Source organism: Etheostoma spectabile, chromosome 18 (genome assembly GCF_008692095.1).
Source record: "Etheostoma spectabile isolate EspeVRDwgs_2016 chromosome 18, UIUC_Espe_1.0, whole genome shotgun sequence".
Lineage (NCBI taxonomy): Eukaryota > Metazoa > Chordata > Actinopteri > Perciformes > Percidae > Etheostoma > Etheostoma spectabile.
Genome location: NC_045750.1, coordinates 8229576 through 8251795, shown reverse-complemented (window position 1 = coordinate 8251795; position 22220 = coordinate 8229576). Strand labels below are relative to the sequence as shown.

The 22220-nt window shown below is 42.7% G+C and overlaps 1 protein-coding gene across 2 annotated transcripts in view; it reads right to left on the bottom strand.

Moving 5' to 3' along the window:
- Nucleotides 1-22220, bottom strand: part of fut8b (fucosyltransferase 8b (alpha (1,6) fucosyltransferase)) — an 84233-nt gene that overhangs the window by 19733 nt on the left and 42280 nt on the right. For both annotated transcript variants that reach the window (XM_032542901.1, XM_032542902.1), the window contains exons 2-5: nt 16599-17215; nt 8507-8625; nt 7416-7578; nt 177-291 (exon numbers count right to left, since the gene is read on the bottom strand). In XM_032542901.1, coding sequence (XP_032398792.1) covers nt 177-291; nt 7416-7578; nt 8507-8625; nt 16599-16801 — 600 coding nt within the window. In that variant the 5' untranslated portion in view covers nt 16802-17215. The remainder of the gene's footprint in view (nt 1-176; nt 292-7415; nt 7579-8506; nt 8626-16598; nt 17216-22220) is intronic.

Here is a 22220-nt window from a genome sequence, read left to right as displayed (position 1 = left end):
AGTGTGAAAGACGTCCTAAAAAAATGCATATATACGCAGTCGTATCTGTGAGAGACCCATTCGCATAAATGCTTACCATGTATTTGTGCCTACATGTAGGTGTGTCTATGACTCTGTGTGTGTGAGTGTGAGAGTGCAAGGCCAGTTGGCTGAGCAGCGGGTGGGTCTGTAGATACCTGTAGGTAGGTGATTCTGTTCTGGACCAGATCCGACAGGTCTTTAGCTTCCTTTATTCTCCACTCGCCCACTCCGTCCGCCTGGCTGAGGTAGTACAAGTCTGTCATGATGGACCTGCAGACACATACACATTTCAAAACTTTAGTTATGTATGCTTTATAACGAGATGAACAAAGACACTGATTGCAACAAACTCTGTTGCGCTGTGGAGGAAGGTCTGGCAATGCGAGACTAGTTCCTAGTTGACCCGACCAGGGACCCTGGATCTTCTTTCTCTATTTGGCTCTGTTTGGGTCAACTGCATTTTTGATAGTGTCTGGTTCAAACTGGCTCCTGCTCTCTTTCAGATGGGGTCTTTTTTTTGTTTTGTTTAACTAATATATTAATGTTAGGTTAGGTATGTTTTCCAGGTGTCCATTTCAGAACCGACTACAACATAATTAAATTACTTGCTGGTAGTACAAACTAGACTATAGAGCAAATCAATCAGAAGGATTGTTTTAGGTTACTTAATTGTTCAGTTATCTAGTTCACAGGATGAAACAAAAATAGGCCGTTTCTAAACTGTTTATAGAAAGACAATATACGATATGATGGTATAGCTACATCAAAATATCAAAAGACATATACTGTCCATGTCATTGCCCAACCCTACTTAAAGGGGAACTATACAGTTTTTTTTAACTTAATTTATCTTAAGTGAACAGCTTCAGAGTCATTGGAATGGTTATATGACTTTTTTCAAGTTGAATGGTGGTCGTCTCGCTCTACCCCAGCGCCGGTGAGCGGAAAAAACACCCTTGCAACTTTCGACAGGTGAGTCGCCGGACTCTGCATCAGGAAGGATCACATGATATCAGGTCTCGCGATGTAACGATCTGCTTCACGGCATTGTACACATACGGCCATTAGGGAACCGGCTAACACGGTAGCGATTGAGTTTTTCACACTATCGTCATGCCTGAGCCGGCAAAAAAGAAGCAGAAAGCTGGGAAAGCATTGTCGGAGGAACAGAGAAAGAAGAAACGGCAGACTATCCAAGTGAGGAGTCAGACACAACTAAAAATAGGAGCTGCCAAATATCTATTCCGAAGCTGTAGGGGGAGCTCTATAGAGAAACCTGCGAGCAAAAAGTGAGAAAACAGCAAAAAAATGGCCAACACTGCATTTCGCCCCTTTGAATATGCAGACGAGTTTCGTCAACATGATCTTGATTAAGTGAACTTGCATATTTTATACTTGTTGCAGTACTTACATATCTTGTCTGTGACCTTACTTCTAGTCCAGATAGGATTCTTATCTATATATGCAGACACTTCTTCTCCTCCCATAGAATAAATTAACTTTAACTGACCTTATGTGATTTTCTGCACAGAAATTCTCCTCAACAAAACATACAGACAGATGATAGGAAACTACTGAATCATGTGACTTGTGTTCTCCAGCAAGAAGATTGCTAGACCAAACCCTTCACCTACATAAGTCCCTACAACATTACAAGACAACACGGTCCAGGGTGCTCAGGAACTTCAGTCAGATGATTGAAGGTACTATTTTGGTCTGGAATTCAGTGAGTAAATAAGTAAGTTCTTTTTTTCTAAACATTACGTAAGGCGTTAGATAGAACAACCACTACACAGCATATGTTAATAGCTGGTATGTTTAACATTTCCGAGGCTCATCATGGTTTCAGAATGTTTCAAGAAAAAAAGTGTGTCACGCTGACTGATGACAACAACGTCTTTCTGGTTGTTTAGCTCGGTTTTGGATTAAGTCTGCCATCTGCAAAGCCTCTGACAGCAAATTTGTGCCATGTCACACATCGCCAACTATTGTGACCATCCACTTACAAACATGCCCAAGAGCTCTAATTCTTGCAGCTAAGAGCAGATACAAACACATCACACACTCACACTCACACTCTCTCACACACACACACACACACACACACACACACACACGCACACACACACACACCACACGCACACAAGCTTAATTTATTACACACTTCTTTGACCCAAATCAGTCACATCCTGTGTGACTGAGAGTTATTTTGCATATATTCAGTAGTGCATGCAAAGACACATACAGACACATAAAGCAGATAAACGTAACATATCCCATTTTAGCATTGCGGCAGGGTGAATGGTGCCTTTTTCTACAAATAGGACAGTATCATTACTCATTGACCCATTTTAAAGCTGGAACCACAGTGTGTGCACGGATGTCAAACTCTCTTCCAAAAACACACGGGGGAGCAATCACCAACCCTCTGAGGGAAGGAAAAGCTAACCTGGCTGGCCGCAAAACTTAACAAGAAGGAATCGACAGACAAGCCCTGAGGAATTTGGCAGCAAGACAGGGGAACACCCCACAGCCGTGATGTCCCTATGCATTGGGGGAGTGTTTGCCCTTATGTGTGTTTAAATGTGTGTGGTCTTGGGGATATATGAAGCTTGTGGGCTTCCCCAGTGCTTCTGATTGGCTGCAGCCACTGGGCTTGGCAGCAGAGCACAGCTTTCCTAAGTACTGATGCTGCACCAACGAGAGAGCTTTTACAAGGTTTCAGGCTAACATTACAGCATGAATATCACCAGGCCAGGTAAGCCAGAGGATAGGCAGAAGGGAGGGAAGATAAAAGATGCTTTTTCACTGACCTATAGGCCCACAGCAAGCTCTTCTATGGCACAATGTGAGCCATTTGGTGGGAACTGAACAGTGAGTTTACACTATTTAACACTGAGCCCTTAAAAAGGGGGTGATTTCATTCCTTGTTTACCCTACAACACAGTTTCAGCCATAGTTTCCTATCCATCCTGTTGCATCAATGATCAGTGTTTTACATACTATTTGGAGTTTTTAGGATTCACTCTTAGTTTAAATTGTAACACAGTTTATGTCTATCATACTTTAGTGGGTGATTCTTCTTTCTTTGTGCTTCTCGTCTTTGGGTTAAGTATACAAATTACTGCAAATATGTTTAATAAGTTTATCATGTTTGTTCACAGTTTTAATTTTGGGTTTTTAGTGAGACCTTTATTTTCTAAAGATGTAGTGATATACTGTAAGTTCAGGAGACACATTGCATTTGTTTGCAGCATGTACAGTACTGTGTAATGCAATTTATAAAGAAATCCCTAAATATCTCAAACATGTAGTCATTATTATCTACATATTAGTCACTTTTCTCGGCCCACAATTCAATATTTCATTCTTAATATGCTTTAAGTTCATAGGTTAGAGTATTAGATAGTATTACATAGTAGAGAGAGTAAGTTAAATAGTAATTAGAGCTGCAATTGTCAATGAATTAATAAACAGAAAATTACTTTGTAAGACTTAGGATTTTTAATTAGTTGCTTCAGTCATTTTTTTCAAGTAAAAATTGCAAATATTTACTGCTTTCAGCTTACTATATAGCTGTGGACTTTTGGTTGGATAAAATTATATTTAAAGATATTTTTTTTTAGACTAAATTATTAATCGGAAAAATAAGCAACAAGATAATCAATAATGAAAATAATCAATAGTTGCAGATTGAAAGTAGAGTTAAAAATTATAATAAGAAATACAGCCGCAAGCGGCGATTCGCAGGTTCAAACCTTTTTTCTCAATAGCGAATTCAAAGTAATTTCACACATGTGGTCCAACGTCGTTATGAAACCTATCCTGCAAGCTTTGTAATGATCAGACAAACAGTGCACTTTATTTGAAATGCCTACAACTGATTTGTCAAAAACATTTATTTTCAATTCAATATGTAGCTCAGTCCAGCTCACGGCAATTTGACAAAAGCAGATGACCAACACAAAAACATCTGCTAGTAAAGCCGCAAGCTGCGATTCCAAGTTCAAACCTTGATTTGCGTCATCCCACGTCCAGTTATTGTGCATTTAAAGCGCCCCCTAGTGGTCAATTTGTATGAGACTTGCAGTGTATGTGTGAGCTCATTATGTAGACATTTCCTGGAAGTTTTGTCTTCATTGGACAAACATTTAGTCATTTACAGCCTGATTTACGCTTTATCACCTGCAGTTTGTTTGCATTTATAGCACCCCCTGGTGTTCAATTTGAATTAAACTTGCAGGGCATGGTTCAGGTACTTATGAGAACATATCCTTTTTTTTTTTTTTCCCCATGTTCCCTTGGATCAGAGAGGCTCCGAAATCAGGGTAGCAGCTGTCGCCATGGTCCCGCTACACGTTCTGTGATGCCATGTTCAACTGCTACACTGCGGCCCTGCTACTCCTGCTACGTCCTGCTACGTCCTGCTGTGCCTTGTAATGCCGCACAGCGTCCTGCTATGCCATGAACTACTACAAAGAACTTCTACAAACTACTAATTTTTTCTATTTTTATTGCCACTCTTCATTCTAACCCCAACCGGCCCGTCAGACACCGCCTACCAAGAGCCTGGGTCTGACCGAGGTTTCTGCCTAAAAGGAAGTTTTTCCTCGCCACTGTCGCACTGTTGCTTGCTCTGGAGGAAACTATTAGAACTGTTGGGTCCTTGTAAATTCTGGAGTGTGGTCTATCTGTAAAGTGTCTTGAGATAACTCTTGTTATGAATTGATACTATAAATAAAATTGAATTGAATTGAATATCCTGAGAGATTTGTGATGATTGGACCATGAATATGTGATTTATAATGAAATGTGTGTAATCCCACTCACCTATCTTGTGTTTGTAGCGCCCCCTAGTGGCGTATGTATATAAAATTGTCTGGGTATATCTGAAACACTTATCTGAACATACCCTGTGAGATTTGTGATGATTGGCCTTACGGTTGCTGATTTGTATTAACTTATGTCCAGAGCCATGCCCCTTTCAAAGTTCGTTGGTCAATATCTTAAAAAGTAATTGAGATATTGACATGCTTTAAACAACTTGTAATAAGCTTGATCCATTGAAGATTCACTGAAAATTTGGTGGCAATCAGAGCTACGGTGTAAAGTAGATCTCGAAAATGTGTTTTTTTTAGGTGGACCTTAATGATCCTTAAGGCTTTTTTGTAGAGCACATTAAGCTGCACCTGTGTGAGAAATTTCAAGTCAATCGGACTTGCTGTGTGGGGGGGCGTGGCCTTACAAAGTTTGCATTTTGAAGCCTTACTTCCCGTGCCACCATGTGGCCGATTGGGTTCATATTTCCACAGAAGCACATGCACACCATTTACAGTCATTCCCCCAACTTTCATATTTCCAGCTCATTCCAGCTCACGGAAATTTGAGCCGCCACAGCAGACAACAATTAATAATAATAATAATAACTAAAACAGACAAACATAGAAGGGCTCCATCGCTTCGCGGTTTGAACCCTAATAATTTCTCCAGATTGTCCATGTGTTAACTTTTCTAGAGCTTTCAACCCATTTCATCACTTCATCTCCGTCAGCAGATGGAATATGACCAGTTGTCATGGAAATATACGTAGATGTTTAATACGATTTTCCTGAGTGCCTTAAGTACATTCTAACTTTGAAACTCAACAAGATTGTTTCAGTTCATCTTTAACTGAGACTTGGTATGAAGAGGCACTGTGATGTGGCGGTTTACTACAGTATATGTTACTGATACACAGGCAACTATATGGTGATACACTCTTCTGTGATGCAGAGGTGTTGATTTCCTGTTTACGATATTTGAACTTTGATCTGCTGCAATTTTTGCGAACTTTTACGGCGTGTCATTCCAACTGTCTTTGAAACGTTGTGAAACTAACAGCTCTTCATAACGCAGCGATCGTTTTCATTGGGAGGGCGGGTAAATAATTGCATACTTTTTAAAGTGTGCTACATTTCTATTTTACTCGGGTCGGGAAGTATGACAGACAAGGACCTTACCCGCTTCCTGAGCAGAATTTAAATGAGGGTGCCGTGCATTTATAGGAGTCAAACATTTCACTGCTCTTTCCACCTCTGCCCCTATCTGTGCTGGCTCTCCCAGCCTTTGCCTTCAGCACTAAGAAAGACTGTATGTGTGTGCGTACGTGCATGTCTGTGTGTATGGGGGTGAGGAATGTCTTTGGAAAGCTGTTTGGGCACCAATGACTAAACAATGGGCCCTGTAAGCCACTTCAGCAGGATTACAATGAACCCCTTGGCTAAGTAACATCGGGCCTTTCTTCATTCAGCCGTGTGGAAGCTGTCCACATGACAGAGAGAGTGTGTCTATGACCTTTGCCCTTTGTTTCTCAGCAACCACCGCCAGTGCTGCTTTCAAGATCTGTCAAAAGTGTCAACTTTCTGAACACCAACACCTATCCACCTAGGACTTCCGCTATTTCATTGACAATTTTCATCCTCAATGAATCTAGGGATTTTTTGTTCAAATAACCGATTAATTGTTAAATCGTTTAAGGCCCCATGACATGGTGCTCTTTGGATGCTTTGATATAGACCTTAGTGGTCCTCTAATACTGTATCTGAAGTCTCTTTTCCAAAATTCAGCCTTGGTGCAGCACTACAGCCACTAGAGCCAGTCCCACAATGAGCTTTCCTTAGTATGTGCAATTTCTGAGTCTGTAGCTTTTGAGGCAGAGAGACGCAGTTTCAATGCTAACACTTTCTTACCTCAAAGTAACCAACATTCCTAAATGTTACATTTGTCTAAATGCAAGCAAGAAGTAAAGTAAACAAATTTAAAATCTAATCAAACATCTTATGTCAACTTTTGGTACTTGACAGTTCGATAATCTTTGATTGTTTTTAGCTCGACACCAATTAAGTATTGAGATTCAATACCCAGGCCTGTGTATACCATGTGGGTTCAGCTGATTGCTTAGTAATATCAGTTAGGCTAATGGAGTCACGGACCTAGAGATTAGTGATGTGTGATAACATTGGTAGGGTTTACATTTACTAAAAAAGGTAAAACATCCTTAAGGAATCAGTCCCAATACTTGATGGGAGTGTGTTAAGTTGAAGAAACGACACACAGAGAAGAAACACAAGCAATCACACTCACATCTATGGGCTTGTTTGAGTTTCAAATTCACCAAATGTAAACTACTTTTTACTGGGGCAGACAACAGAACATGCAAACTCCACACAGAAAAGCCCCGCCAGCCAGGTCTGCTTCAACCTCCTCTGTGGAGGAGACAGTGTAATTCATTGAGACACTGCCCCAATAACAACAGTCTGATTTACGGATTTCACTGTCAGCTCTGCCACATATGTAATGGCTTTCTTCAAATCACTGTGGAACATTTTAACATTTCCACTTTGAAGGATGCTAACCTCTCCTGGTGTCCCAGGTCCTGCAGGAGCGTGTCGGCGTACTTCTGCCTCTCGCTGAGCTCGGCGTTGGCCAATTTCTTCACCTCGCTGCGAACAAAGTACCAGAACTCCTTAACACCGTTCTCCACCGTCCTCCGCAGCTCCTCCTGAGTGGGCCCTGGGCCTGCAGGGGGATGGGGGGTAAGTAAGCGAGAACAGCTCACAACATAACATAACAAAGATACTCAGCTGGCATGACAGTTTAAACACAGGCATGATCTAGAACAATGAATCGATGATGTTTACGTCAAAGCAGCTCCATGGGAATATAACTGGGAGGAACAAGATAGGAAAGGATGCAAGGTCTTAAGGAATGTTTGAGTATTAGATTACATGAGTCTAATGGCACAAACCAAGCTTCCGGAATGTAACCACTAAATGTTCCTCTTTTATTCTTTGTCCCTTGGTGTTGCCTCTCTCATGTCTTTTCTCACACAGTTCTAACAACAGGAAGGAACTATATACCCCAGCTGAGCCAAACAATGTGGAGTAACCCACATGCATAACACAGCTGACTGCTCTGATTTCTGCGGAGAGAAACAAAAAAACAATCCAGGAATGGGAAGGACAGCCTCAAGCGTCAAGAAGGAGGAGGTGGTGGTGGTGAGGGAAAATCTCTTTTTTTTTACCTTCCTAATGTTGCACTCTCTTCTCTCCTCACTCTCTCCATGGGTGGAAAAAAGCTTGAGGGTATTTTTAGCTTTTTCTTCCCCTGCGGCAAGATGGAAAGGCTGACCCCTTGCTGCCCTCTACGCTCACATGTCCTTTATTTTCTCTCTGTCTTTTCTCTCCTCTCTATCCTCCATTCTGCCATCAGGCGGCTTCCACTTCATTCACTCTTTTACCCGCTCACTTGACAGCTTTCGCTCCCCTCTGACCACTGCTTAGAGTGGGAAATACACAGATAACCCTGCCCATCCGGCGGCACAGCTCTGCCATCATTGTCAGTCTGAGATTCCCGTTGTAGCTTAAGCTCACATGAGACATTGACTGGTTTCCACCATATATAGTCAAGACTGGTGCGGACCTTTACATGGCCCTGCCCTGCTTACCATCTCCAGTGAGTTTCTGGAAGCTGTGGATCTTCTGTTTGGCTCTGGTTAGCTGGTCCTCCAGGGAGCGCAGTCTCCCTGCAGCGAGGGAGCCGGCTTCTGCCTGACCCTCTGGTATCCTTGGGGAGAAAACCACAATGAGAGAATGTGATGGGTGAGCATAGGAGCATGTGTACAACGAGAGAAGGAACACAACGCAAACATGTCTTACTCTGCAGAAATTCCCAGCTGAAATGGTAAAACTGTATCTCAGTAAAAATCTAATCAGAAAAAAAAATTATACTCAGTGTAGCGTTGCAAGTAATAAATAAATTCATTTTTCAGAGAAGCTCTCAATCTATTTTGATTACTCAATTAAGTAAAAAAAAAGACAAAAGCCTGCCCATAAGTTTCCAAAGACCAAGTTGCATATTTAGTAAAACAACAAATCCTAAAATTTGAGCCACTGTTTGGCATTTTTAATTCCCTTTATTTAATTTTCTTAAAAAACTAAAACAACCATTAATAATTTCAATTGCTGACTAAGCAAATGGTTCAGCACTCACTGCATGTAAAACTACTGGATATCATGTTATGACACGTGATATTTCCAAAGCAATGCAAACTAGACAAGAGACTGAATTTCTGCTTCACTTATTTTGATCTGGCAACACCATGGATAAATTAGCTTGAGAAATACACAATTTCTAAGTAGGCTGCAGATTAGACGATTGACAGTTTTCTCCCTCACTTAGGACGTTTTCACACCTACCTAATTTGGTTCGGACTTTTCAGTTTGGTCTGAACCAAAATTGCAGGTGAGAAAGGTGCCTCAAAAGACCAAATCTTGATCCAATCAAAAGAGATGGTCTCGGTCCGGACCAAACGGAACCATGGCTTGGTTCGTTTGCAGTATGAAAACACTTTCTGGACATTCAGACCAATTACCAATTAATTTGGCAACTGCGTACCATAGAAGCAGAAGAAAAACCCGGGTAAAAAAAAAAAAAAAAGATCTAAAAGATTAGATATTTAATTTCAATTTGGTCAGACGAAAACATTAAGAGTCAATTAGAAAACACTTACAAAAAATGCCGACATTTACAGAAAATTGTACATACTGTTTGCACTACGAGAACGTACATTTCTTGCGAGTACTGTGGTTGGTGCTGACGTTTTTGGTGCTAGTAGTAATACCATAATAACGCAGACAGGATTTGCTCATTCATTTGTTAATTCATTTTCATTCATACGGAAAAGTACACACCAAAAAATGCCAAAATGACAACATGGCAAAGTCAGACAGTACGTCGTACAGTATGCCATGGAAAGTTCTTTACTGCGCTAACAAAATCACTCTGGGAAACCAAAAAGAACGGGATCAAATTGTTTTGCATGTGTTTTGTCTCCCTCCCAGCTTTCCTCTCTGTGGGACGCGTTCCATGTCTCAGTGTATTGTTCGTAATTGTTTGTATCTGTTAATTTCTGAATATAAAAAAAGAATTTGATCACAAAAAAAGTACAGGATCAAATGTGTACAATGTAATTAAACATAAACGTATGTTCGGACCTTGGTCCGGACTTTTAGGTGTGAAAACGCCTTTAGACTTCCACCTTAACCATTTCTACACCTGACTGGATGACCACACCACTCGCTTCAAAGTCCTCTTCCACCATCAACCAAAATCAGTGTCTGAATAAAATATTTCAAGAAATAGTGCAGGATTCTGCTTCATTTTGTATTTTTTAACACCTAGTTTTAATAGTTATTAACAACGTGCAGGGGTTTGGAGAAGCAGTGAGAAGGTTTAATACATGAGGTGAAACAGACTAGGATAGAATTAGCTTATAACAAATTCCAAAAAACACAATTACATCAAAGCTATTAAAGTGCAGTCAGATTAAACATAATTTGTTGCTGTCCTTTGACCATTTATCAACAGCCAAACTGAATATCCCCTTACATTATTGTACATACTGTATGATGTATGATTGGTGCAGTGGCTAATGTGAGCACGCATGACAGAGATTTGTGCTCAAAAGCGTCATATTTAAAGGGCGTGGCAAACTAACAGCTGATAATCATGCTAACTGCTCATTATAGCTGAAAATGTTCGGGCAGTCTTTCAGTCCATCATTGCACATTATAATAATTAATAAGCTATTTTCAAATGCAAATATGTAAAGGGGTCTGTGTTAAAGTAACGGTTGTTACATTGTTAGCCAGTTCCTGAGTGGGCGTATGTGTGCAGTGCCGTGATGCAATTCGTTACTTTGCGAGACCTGATACCACGCGATCCTTCATGATGCTGAGGCCGGTGGCTCGCTGGCCGAAAGTTGCGAGGGTGTTTTTTCCGCTCACAGGCGCTAGGGGGGGACCCCTGTTTAAATTGAGCTTAAAAAAAACTAAAAACAAAAAAAAAAACGGCCTAATCAAATCAAATACATAAATAACCATTTTTATGCATGTAATGAAAAACGATTTCAAATCAGTCGAGGAGAAAAGACAACCTGCCACTGACATTATACCAAATCAATTCCTCTACATAAAACTATTAAAAATTGAATATGTATGAATGCACAGGGGCATTGGCGAAATGCTGCAAAGGCCATGTTAATGAGTCATCAAGGCATGCAAACTCAATTTGCTCCCTCAGTGAGGAACATCAGTTGCTGGCAGGCATAAAGATGAGACTTTTAAAGTTGCAACAGCCCTTCTTGCTGCACAACTCCCCCCTGACTGTTCAAGCCTCAGTCTCTGAGAAGCCCTGTCCTTCCACTTCACTGAGCACTAACTGAGCATTGTGCTTCAAAGCAATGGAAATAACAAGAGAAAAGGATGGATATGTTAACTTCTTCATTATGTAAGCGTGTGATGGACAAGGATCCCTTTGCATCATGGGTATTTACTATATATGTAAGTCTTAAATGAATGCTCCCCTTCTCTGTGAAATCTGTAAATGCCAATTCTAGCTGCCGGACACGCATCTCTCGAAATAAGACCAAGGTGCATTTTCTTTCCAAGTGTCATCTTTGCTGTATATTGTCAAAGCGAAGTCTGTTCAAACAATATTCAACAGGATCTCCCAAAGGCCACACCCTAACCTGCTTGTCACACAATTGTGCTGGAAGTAGGACAACTTCCTATGTGACATCATTTCCCAGGGGTTTTAAGTGCTGCTAAAACTGTAACATAAAGCAACATGATACATCGTTGAACAAGGCAGAAGAAATAGGCCAGACCAGCACAGGCTAATAAGTAGAGACGTGATACAGAGGTTAGCTAACATGCTCCAAAGAGACATAAACTGCTGAGACACAATACTGGTGCAGAAAAACCACAAGCATCCCCAAACAAGACATGTAGATATAAAATATATCCAAACACTCAGCGGTATCAAAACCCACAGACACACACACGCAGGAAGGAAGCAAATACTGTACACAAATACACAAATGATCCCTGACGGTACCTCTAGAGGACCTGAAGCGGAGACGAGATAAGGCAGCTGGATTTGACAGTGTCTTAATCAAACGATATAGCAGAGGTAACAGATGAGAAAAACTCTGGCTCGGGGGAGGCAGGGCAGAAAGGTGGGGGGGGGGAATACTGAGGAGCGAAAGACTAAAGCTATGAAAGCACGGGGTGATGAGCCCCACCGGCACTAAGCACTGAGCCGGAAAGCAGGTGAGGTTCAGCATGCAACCCAGTTTCCTCTGAAATGCTTCCCCAGCTGTCGCTCTATTGCCTCCTTCACCCGCACCTGATAACCATGGAGTAAACAGGGTGATCAGAGCCAGGCGGAGCAGTTTGAACAGAGCCTAGGTGGCACTGCAGTGCATACATGTTTCCGTGGTTAGATTTAATATAATCTGCTCGACTTCAAAAGAAAACCTGCTGTTATGTGCTGACCTGGGAAACCATACATATGGATGGAGATGTAAAGTATTCGGGGAGCTGTAGATTAAAGCAGGCTACATTAACACAATTTGCCTTCAAGAGGAAAACATGAAGAGGAAACTTTGTTCCCATAGTCTGTGCGTATGTATGTGTGCGTATGTAAATGACCACACTGTGATGCATCAAAGACTGGACTGACATGTTCCAGCCTTTACACTCACTGTGTGTTAAACAAAACCACTTGACTCCAATAAGTCAAGCTTATGAACCACAGGAATGTTCCAGTGGCAAAACACAAACCAACACTATAAATGTGTGAAAAGGTGTGGTCATTACCATGAAAACCAGCTACCGCTGCTCAGAAGCAGTTTGAAAGACCTGTTTGAAGACACTGGGAACAGTAATTGTATGACTGTCTAATACTGCATTGTATATGTACTACAGTAATTATGCATATCAGCTGTTTGTGTGGATATTTCTGCACTGTGTCAAATCAGTTCATCTTGCCTTGACGTCTCCTTCCTTTGCTGTCTCCATGTCATGTCCACTGACTGAACAATATAATTCCAAGTAAACTGATTCTGAATGGTGCATTCTTGCTTCGAATGCTTCAACGCCTCAGTACACTCAGAGCGAGCCAGCTCCGCTCCGAGCCCTACTTGACAGAGATGTCCTGACCACAGACAGCTCGCACAATGGGGCTAGTGTATGTGGTAGTAGACCGTAACTCGCCGTGCCTGAGCGACTGCAGGGTCGATGGCAGTTCAGGTCGTGAAGCAGCCGCAGAATCGGTTTGGTGGGGCCGCACTGGGTTAAACCCATTACAGGATTAATGAGTCAAGGTCTTCTTGTACATGCGTGGACAGTGACTTCACTGCACCAAACTATTTTTGAAGTTTGCATTTTTATTTTACTTGAAAGAAACGGACCCAAATAAGGCAGATATATGCAAAATGTAATGTAACACATGTAGACAAGCTTTAAGTGCAATGAAAGCAGCCTCCACAACTCTTCTCATCCCCTCATTCCTCATTTTCCATTTCCTCCTTGCTGCACTTTACTTAGTGCAGTCCTCACATCATCCATCATGTTTCCTTCTTCTTGGCCTCCTCTGCATCGCCCCCTTCCTCCCTCCAGGCCTCTGTTGGCATGCTTGGGGGATCGATCAGGTCCTCATCGCTCAGCCCAGCTGTCACTCTTACCACTCGCTCCCTCTGATGTCACACCATCAGGCCGGCGCGTGTCGTTGTCTCCACAGGAGCCGTGGCTCCATGCCCGAGGTGACTGACAGCTGCAGAGAGGGCGGAGCCAGGCAGACCGAGCAACTTGACCTCGTGCTCACCTCTCATTAATGCTGCTGGGTGATTGGTAGGTTGGCATTCCACCTGTCACTCAAGTCACTCAGGAATGGCCTGAATAACCGAACCACTGGATTGAATCGGTGGGCCAGCCAGGTGATACTAATTTGAATCTGAACGGTAATTGATAGAGTGATTGATTTCACATGACGATTCTAATTCTAAAAATTATGGAGAGTTCAGCGAAAATAGGTAAACCGTGATCATACGTGTGTGAAGAATCCATTTAGCAGGTTGAATAACTAAGTATCTTCCTCCTCTCAGTGATGCTACACAAATTTGCAATTTGTGATCAAGAAAATCAATATCCCATGCACACTGCTTCAGCATGACTATAACTCTCTATCGTAAAGCAAACGAGACAATGTAAACAAGATCCCTTCAGGTATGTAACGAATGCACAACACTGCCCAATAAGGCATTACACATCCATCTAGTGCTGCTCTGGTGTGATGATGACAGTAACCAAGTTAAATCCTACTGAACTATAAATGAACCTCAATGCAGTTGGGTTTCTACTGCTCAACTCAACATAAAGGTCTAATGTCAGTTTTTTTGCTTGCAAACAACTGGTTCTGCTACTTGTGCAACATTCAGAGATTCATGTTCTCTGTCCAAATCTGCAGAACGGGCATGTCAGTGAACTGGGTTGGGCATGCGTTGAGCTAGTCGATAAGTAAACTAGTGAGTTGTTACATAGTCAGTCAGTCTGTGACAGCCTGCAAGCTGGAGTCTGGCTCGGCTCCATGCCTCTGTCAGCAGTTTGGTAGTGGAATAAGAGGGAGGACGGAGGTGAAGAAGGAGTGAAACTAGGAACAGGAGGAGGCAATGAACAGAGAAGGGAGGGGCTGTGGCAGGAATGATGGGCAGCTCACTAACAGCCTCTTTGGGTCAATTAGAGCTCTAATATAAGGATAAAAGACACTACAGGGAGGTGCAGTTCAATCGTGGGCCTGTATCTGACCACTGCACGCCCCCCCACCACCCACACACACACCAAGACACAAAATTGAACAGAGGACAAACCAACACGTCTCTGTCGATAGCTCACAAAGCTTAACCTCAGACAGCCAGTTGCCTACTTTTGGCTTGCTGTGCTATATACTTAGCTGAAGCTGAAGCTTAGAGGGACTTGAGAAGGCACTGTAGCGCTGCCCCAGTGAACAACTGTGGCGGCCTCGGTCCCAGATCAACAACTGAACTCAATAACAAGCAACAAGCGCGCAGTGTGTCGGGGACCCATCTGGACACTGGTCGACTGAAAGCTGCACTTGTTTTTTATCTCATAAATTACACCTTTGTTTCTCAGCCAATTTTGAATAATTACAAAAGCAAGGGATTTAATCAGGGACCAGCTGTCTGAAGCAACGTGTGTGCTTGTGTTTTTATGTTTGCATGCACTGATAAGGGGCCCAGCATCAAAGAGAATTTGAATATCACAGAAGAGCAGCAATGGCAACATCTGAAGCTCAAACCCCCTGTAATATGACTCACACCAGGACACACTACTGCATTCCCTGCACATGCAGGCACACTCAGTCGAACATACACGCCGATGTACAAACCCAGAGTGCATGCGCGGAGAGAAATGCTGTCAGCATGCAGAGATGAGAGCAGAACCATCTGTCTCTCTATTACTCTTAGCTTGAATGTGTGAATGATGCTGTGTGGTTAATGGGCTCGTACAATGTGCTATTGTCTGCCAAAATAACACAATAAAATCTGGTGAGGTGTATGACAGTCCATCCATCTGTCTGTCACACACAGTATCTCCGCCACCACTGATCAGCTTTTGATGAAACTTTGCAGCAACGTTTGTTTAACCGTATGGGGCACAATATACTGACTTAATCATATGCTGATTACATTTTCACAAAAAAACGAAAGAAACAATCATCTCATCGCCACATTCTGGGATTTGTAAAATTACTCTGATTAGACTACCAGGGAGCTAGAAGCCATACTTAATTGCTGGACTTTTCAGAAACTTAAGGGAATGATGCATTGCACCATAGTTTATTTTTTTTTTTCAAACTTCAAAAACAAAAGTATACTGACCAGGCAAACAAAAAAAGGCACATATCATTTGTTTGCTCAATTGTGCTTTTGCGCAAAACCTTAGATCAACAGATCCAGTAGTGACTAAATTCTGGGAACTGATGCATTTTACCAAAGCACTCAAACTGTGATGTTACATCGACTGGCCCAAGCAAGACCTTGCCAGAGCCGAGCAGATGGATATGCTGACCTGTAGATTTTTAATGGAAAAGGAAGACAGTGATTCAGCGGTTTCTGTTGGTGATGTTTGTTTCTAAATACCTTGCTTAACTTTCAATACATTGACTTGAATATGGATTTCCTAATTTATTTTTTATTTTTTTACTTTGTTTTGATCACTTGTGGCCATATCCCAAATATATACAGTACTGTACGTTTACATAGTAATAGAAGGAGAAACCTTGTAATTTATATAGGATTTTAACAGTGTCAAGGATTCTGAACTCCGTCTGCATGCAGGTCATTTTCACTCCTCGACATCTAGGCCACATTATTATTTCTGCACCGGCTCTCCGGAGCCTCCTCTGTGGTTGATGATGAAGTCTCTTTGGTTTCTGGCTGCCTGGACTCACATGTCGTATACTGGTTTCAATCACAGTAATCCAGCTAGCGTATTCAGGTTTCTCAAAGCCAGGTATGGGTTTATCCAGTTATCTGAGACTAGGATATGATTTCTGTAACCACATAAACAGAATACTAATGCACATTTCCACTTATAAACACTTATTTTAGTAAAGTTACATTTGGTGTTGTTACAGTCAATCCACTCAGTTCTAAAAAAAAAACAGCTTGTTACCTGAGCGATTCGGCCATGCGCCGCAGGTCTTCATTCTGCTGCTTGAGCCGCTCTAGCTTGGCCAGGATCTTGGAGAGCTCCCTGCTGGACCGCTCTGGGTGTTCACTGTCCCTCACCAAGTGGCCACCGATGTAGAAAAGGAGCGTGCCCCAGGCCAACAGCACCAGGGTAATCCAACGCCATGAACCCGCCCAGGGCCGCATGGTGCAACCTTGCCCACCCAGAAATGCCTCTTGGTGTGCCTGTACACCCACCGACCCACCGGCCTGCCTGCCGGATGTGCACACACGCTCTGGGCCCTGTCACCACAAGTGCCACAGCGCCACCCTTGGCATCGGCATCTTTGCAGGGATGGTGTACAGAAAATGACAGATGAGAGGGCGATGCGTATGTTTGTGGCTCAGGGGTGTGTAAGAAAAGGCAGCCGGTGTTTCTCCAGCGATCAACCAGCCTTTCCTGCGTGTGCTAAAGCATGGCTAGCATGCTCTGATGTCTGTGTTTCGATGTCCCGTTTGATGACTCCTCCCCTCCACCCAGCTCCGTGTTGACCAGCCTGTCCCACACCGCCTTGCTGTTTCCTTCCAGTCCACACAGGAGTCTTTTATTGGAGTTGTTTCCTGTAAAACAAAGAAAGACATGGAAATTAGTTGAGCATTTTCTTTTGACTTGCAAATACTTTTTGTGCTTGAAGCAAATTAAAATCATAAAACCAGTTAGACAAATACTCCTGAAGAGGAGAGCCAAGCATGACACGTCTCATATAATGCCACACAGAAACAGACAGCACAGAACAGGGCAGGCAGACCGACACTTAGACGCTGCAGACGGGTCCTGACACAACCCTGTCTCAGCAGCCTACAGGATTGATCACCATGACAGTGCAATTTGCATTTACATAGCGATGTGCAGTTCCTGAACTATGCTGCATTGCTGTTGAGGCAGGACAGGGATGTTCAACTTTACGGGTCCTGCCTGCATTCCACACACACACACACACACACACACACACACACACACACACACACACACACACACACACACAAACACACACACACACACAAATACATTTAGTTATTTCCTCAACTTCCCATACCGCATCTTCAACCACATCCTACCACAACCCACTTCCAACACTTTCGCTCTCACTGTACGTTAAGGCATGACTAAGCCTGTCAGTTAATGGATTTATTTGAAGACAGCTAAAACCCACAAAGTTCTCCACAAGCATTTTCCTCCTTCCCAAATGCCCGCTGCCATCCCCGTAGCCTCCGTGACAGAATGCAACATTGTCAAGGTAATACGGTGAGCTCACTGGAGCAGAGGAAAAGAAAAATCCCTGGATCATCACTTCCCTTCATCCCGAAGCAGCGGGGGACATGAGATTGCGTGCCGGGTTCAAGAAGCAACCTTCGCTGTCAACTCCCCAACAAAGCCCTGCCACGCAACTGAGACTAGTCGTGTGATGGGATGAAGACTGGCAGGTGTGTCGGTGCACACGACATCCAAGTGTGTACGTGTGCTATCATCTCAGAGTGTGTACCACAGCGTGCTGGAATAATGGCAAGCATCTTAGACTTCCTGTGATTGGCAATAGTGGGGTGTGGTTGATTGACATGTCGCAGTATCACTGGTGCCTCTGCCTGTGAGTGTTCAAGACAGAGGAAAGTGGTCCTGCTGGGGTTCGCCTGGTAGCACAGAAGTAGGTTAACAGTACCTCATGTTTACCATGGCAGCACAGTTAATAGGTAGGATGTATTCTGTCATGCTGTAATACCATAGAGACTGTTCATGGATCGCTGGCGCAAACTGCCCAGAATGTAACAGCTGAGCTGAGATCATTGGAACAATTAGGTGCAAACTCTTCTCCTTCATTTCTTATTGATATGGGATTATTGAAATTTGTGCAGACGTTACTTCCTTGCTGGTGCTCCTGTTGTGACTAACCTAGGCTGACACATAGGTGGCTCTTCTTTATGCATGCAGCACAAGGATGTGCTGAGCTGTGTTTTATTATTTAAAAAAAAAGAGCTGCAAGAGGGTAATACTCAACCAGCTATTACACCACCGGGACTTTACTAAAAGGCAGGCTACAAAAACCCTTGTCACTGTGTTTGAGGAGCCATAATGAGGTTTGTGCTCAGTAGACTAAAACTGATAAAAATAAAACTGTTAGATGAAGCAGGAAACTGCTGCCGAATAGGATATGGGACATTTTTTTGAGATAACACCTCTAGCTAGTTGTTTGGCTTTATACTTGAACATCAAGCTGAGCTGGTAATATATGTATGGCATATTAACAGAACTCTGGGAAAATTACGATGAAGTCCTCGCAGTTAATTGCCTACATGGGACACTCTTTCTCAGTGATATCAATTCAGGACACCTGAACACATGCAGGAAAAGTTGTATTTACTGGTGCTGATGATGTCATCAAGGCACTGATACTGTCATCAATTGTCTCCAATTTGGCTTGTGACTTGAGGGAAGGTCCAATGAAAAACTGAGAATTGTAGGGTCTAGCATTTCCTACTGGGGACAAAAAGTCAGAAAATCTCACTTTTGCTGCTTTGATTAGCTTTTGATTCTTTTCTTTTTTATTTGTCTTATGCAAGCCCCACACCGTCTTTATGTAAGTGCATTTCTAAATTGCTTCAGCACCACATTTAATAGCTTTAAAATTCAAAACATAATTTTACAATGTAAAAAACAGGGATCAGCGTAATCAAAGACAAAGCACATAGAAAAACATCCATCACACTTAGGGCCCTATCTTGCACCCGGTGCAGCGCAGAACAGAGCCCAATGATTGTTATTTTAACAGCGCATTAGTAAAATGTGCCTAGGCTTATGCACAGCGCGTACACTATGCTTGTTGAACACACACACCACACACACACACACACACACACACACACACACACACACACACACACACACACACAAAATATGACAATGCAAATCCACCATCAAAATAGCAATGTGCCAAGCTACAAACGCACCTGCCTTTTAAAGGGAATAGGAGATGACACTCTGATTTAGAGCCCGGCAGATACATGTATATCGGCGAGCCGATATTAGGTATTTCCTGATCTATTGGTATTTATAATGGACGATTTAACAAACTCAACAAACTATATATATAGGCATATCGCATTTTTAAATAACCAAATATTCGTATCAGTATCAGCATGAAAACCCTTAAAAATCGGTTGGGCTCTACACCTATGAATTAATGAAGACATTAAGTACAACCCTTTTGAACCATGTGCCTGGCGCAGAGACCCTTTTTTCCACCGTCAAACTAGCAAAAGTGGATTTGGACACACCCTAAACACACCTGTGCCATGCGCTTCATGCCGTGCACTTAGATCGTTAAAATAGTGCCCTAAAAGGTCATAAATGTTGGTTTTTGATTGTTAGAAATGGCACCATTTTCAGTCTGCTGACCTCACACTTTTGGTGCAACATTTATAGCCAAAGCAGATTCGCCCTACTGTTTGACTAAAGGTTTTAATACAGAGTGTGCTCTCTGAATATTGTGACCTTAGCTCAGTGTGTAGAGGTTAGGTAACAGAACCTGAGATCAACTGCCTGCAATTAAATGCTGGAAGCACCCAATAATCATTATTAAAGAGATGTACTCGACTTCAGAGGGTATCAATCTGCAGGATTAATTTCTTAATTCCGTTTTAAAATTAAAGCCATTTTACCTAACTGCATATTATGACAATTATCAAATCTAGTGAATGGCTTCAGAAAATGAGTGAAGATGGTTTAACCGTTTCTTTTCAACATGCCTTTTAGTTTAGCCTTGGCTGTGATGCAGTGGCAAAGAAACACATTCATAGATCGCTGTGTTTTCTAACTAAAAGAATGAGGAGACCTCTATTGAGTCCCGTGTCAGCAGAATGTGGCCTGATTAGAGAGAAAATGATACTCTACTACAATTTATTCCACCGATGAAGATCTGGTAGTGTAATACTTCATGAGCGATATTACTGAGGCGAAGTGTTGAAGATTTTTGCATTTTCTCAAACCTCTCACATTTGCCCTTCACCATGAACTGGGGGCCTAAAAAATGGAAATTATAATAATGACAGTTAAAAGAATAAATTAAAGTTCCCTACCATGGCACAATCATTTCTAAGTTGGACTGTCGGACAGATATGCTGACAGTGGGAATTTAGACAAATTGGCCATATAGGGCCTCTTTTTTTAAATTTTTTATTCCACTTCCTTCCTCCAAGCCCCTCCTTCCTCCTCTTTACAGTCAAATGCAAGCATCATTGCAAGGTCTTGGCTACTATGGACGAAATGAAATATGTCACAGCTTCCTTTTGAATGTGCAGTCATCCTACTTTTATAAACAGAAGGAATTCTGTTTATTAATGGGCTGCTCCACCTTCACACTCGCTCCCCAAATCTTCTTCTCGACCTTGCACTTCAAACATCATCACTCACCCACATACATGTATCACTTAGCTGTCGCGGCAACCGAAGGGGCTGCTTGGCCGGTAAAGGCTGATGTGTTACACAGGGGTTTCGGAATGGGGGAAAAAGGGGACTGAGTACCCAGGGCCCCCATGTGAGGAGGGCCTAAAAAAATGCTAGAATGAATAGCTGTGGATTAGAGTGCTGATCGGGCCGCATATTTCTATCCGAGCTGTAACCAAACCCGAACCCGACAGGCATTAAGATATTTATGTCTGAGCCCGACAAAAATCTATTTTTTTTTCCCGCATACTAATGACACATGTAGGCTACATTTGCTACGTTTGTGTGCAGAGTCTGCTTTTATTAAGCATCAGTGAAGGCATTCGGAAATGCCAACAGATAAGCGCATCAGCGCACACGGAGCAACAAGCGCACGTTAATAAGCCGTTTAATTTGAAATGTTAAATTCTTTCTGATTGTTTTGTTTCTGACCGTGGTCAGAAAACCAGGGGAGACTCGATACCTCCAGGGCCCACGTTATAAAATGAATAACATGGGGGTTAAAATCCAAAGTAGCAAATTGATGAACTTGGCTTTCAGCCTGGGGTTTATTTCGGACACCGCACACACTGCGTACAAACTTAAACTTATTCCACCAACTCTTCTCCGGTCGCAACTACACGTCTGCTTCCTCTTTCTCTCTCTTCTTTCCACTTCACTCTCTCTCTCTCTCCAACACACACACACACACACACACACACACACACACACACACACACACACACACACACAACACACACACACACACACACACACACTGAGCGCTCTTAAAGGAGCTGCAGCACTTTACAACAAGTGCCTTATTGCGCTGATGTGACCAAGCCCGACCCGAACATCATTTCTAAATATCTGTCCGAACCCGCCCCGGCCTGTCGGGTACTGTTGGGTCCCGTCAGGCATCCGCACCCTACTATGGATACGGGGAGGGTCCCATAGAAAATGCCTTCTACAGGCCTCGGAATTTTGTGCTACGCCCCTGGTGGTCCATGTGGCACTGCGGGGCGGACTGTCACCGCTGTCACAAAATCCCTGTGTGCTGCAGCAACATGCAGCAGCCTGAGGGGTAAGCAGAGATGACCTGTTTTCAGTCCTGCTGGTTAATCTTCAACATGACTCACGCCACAGCAG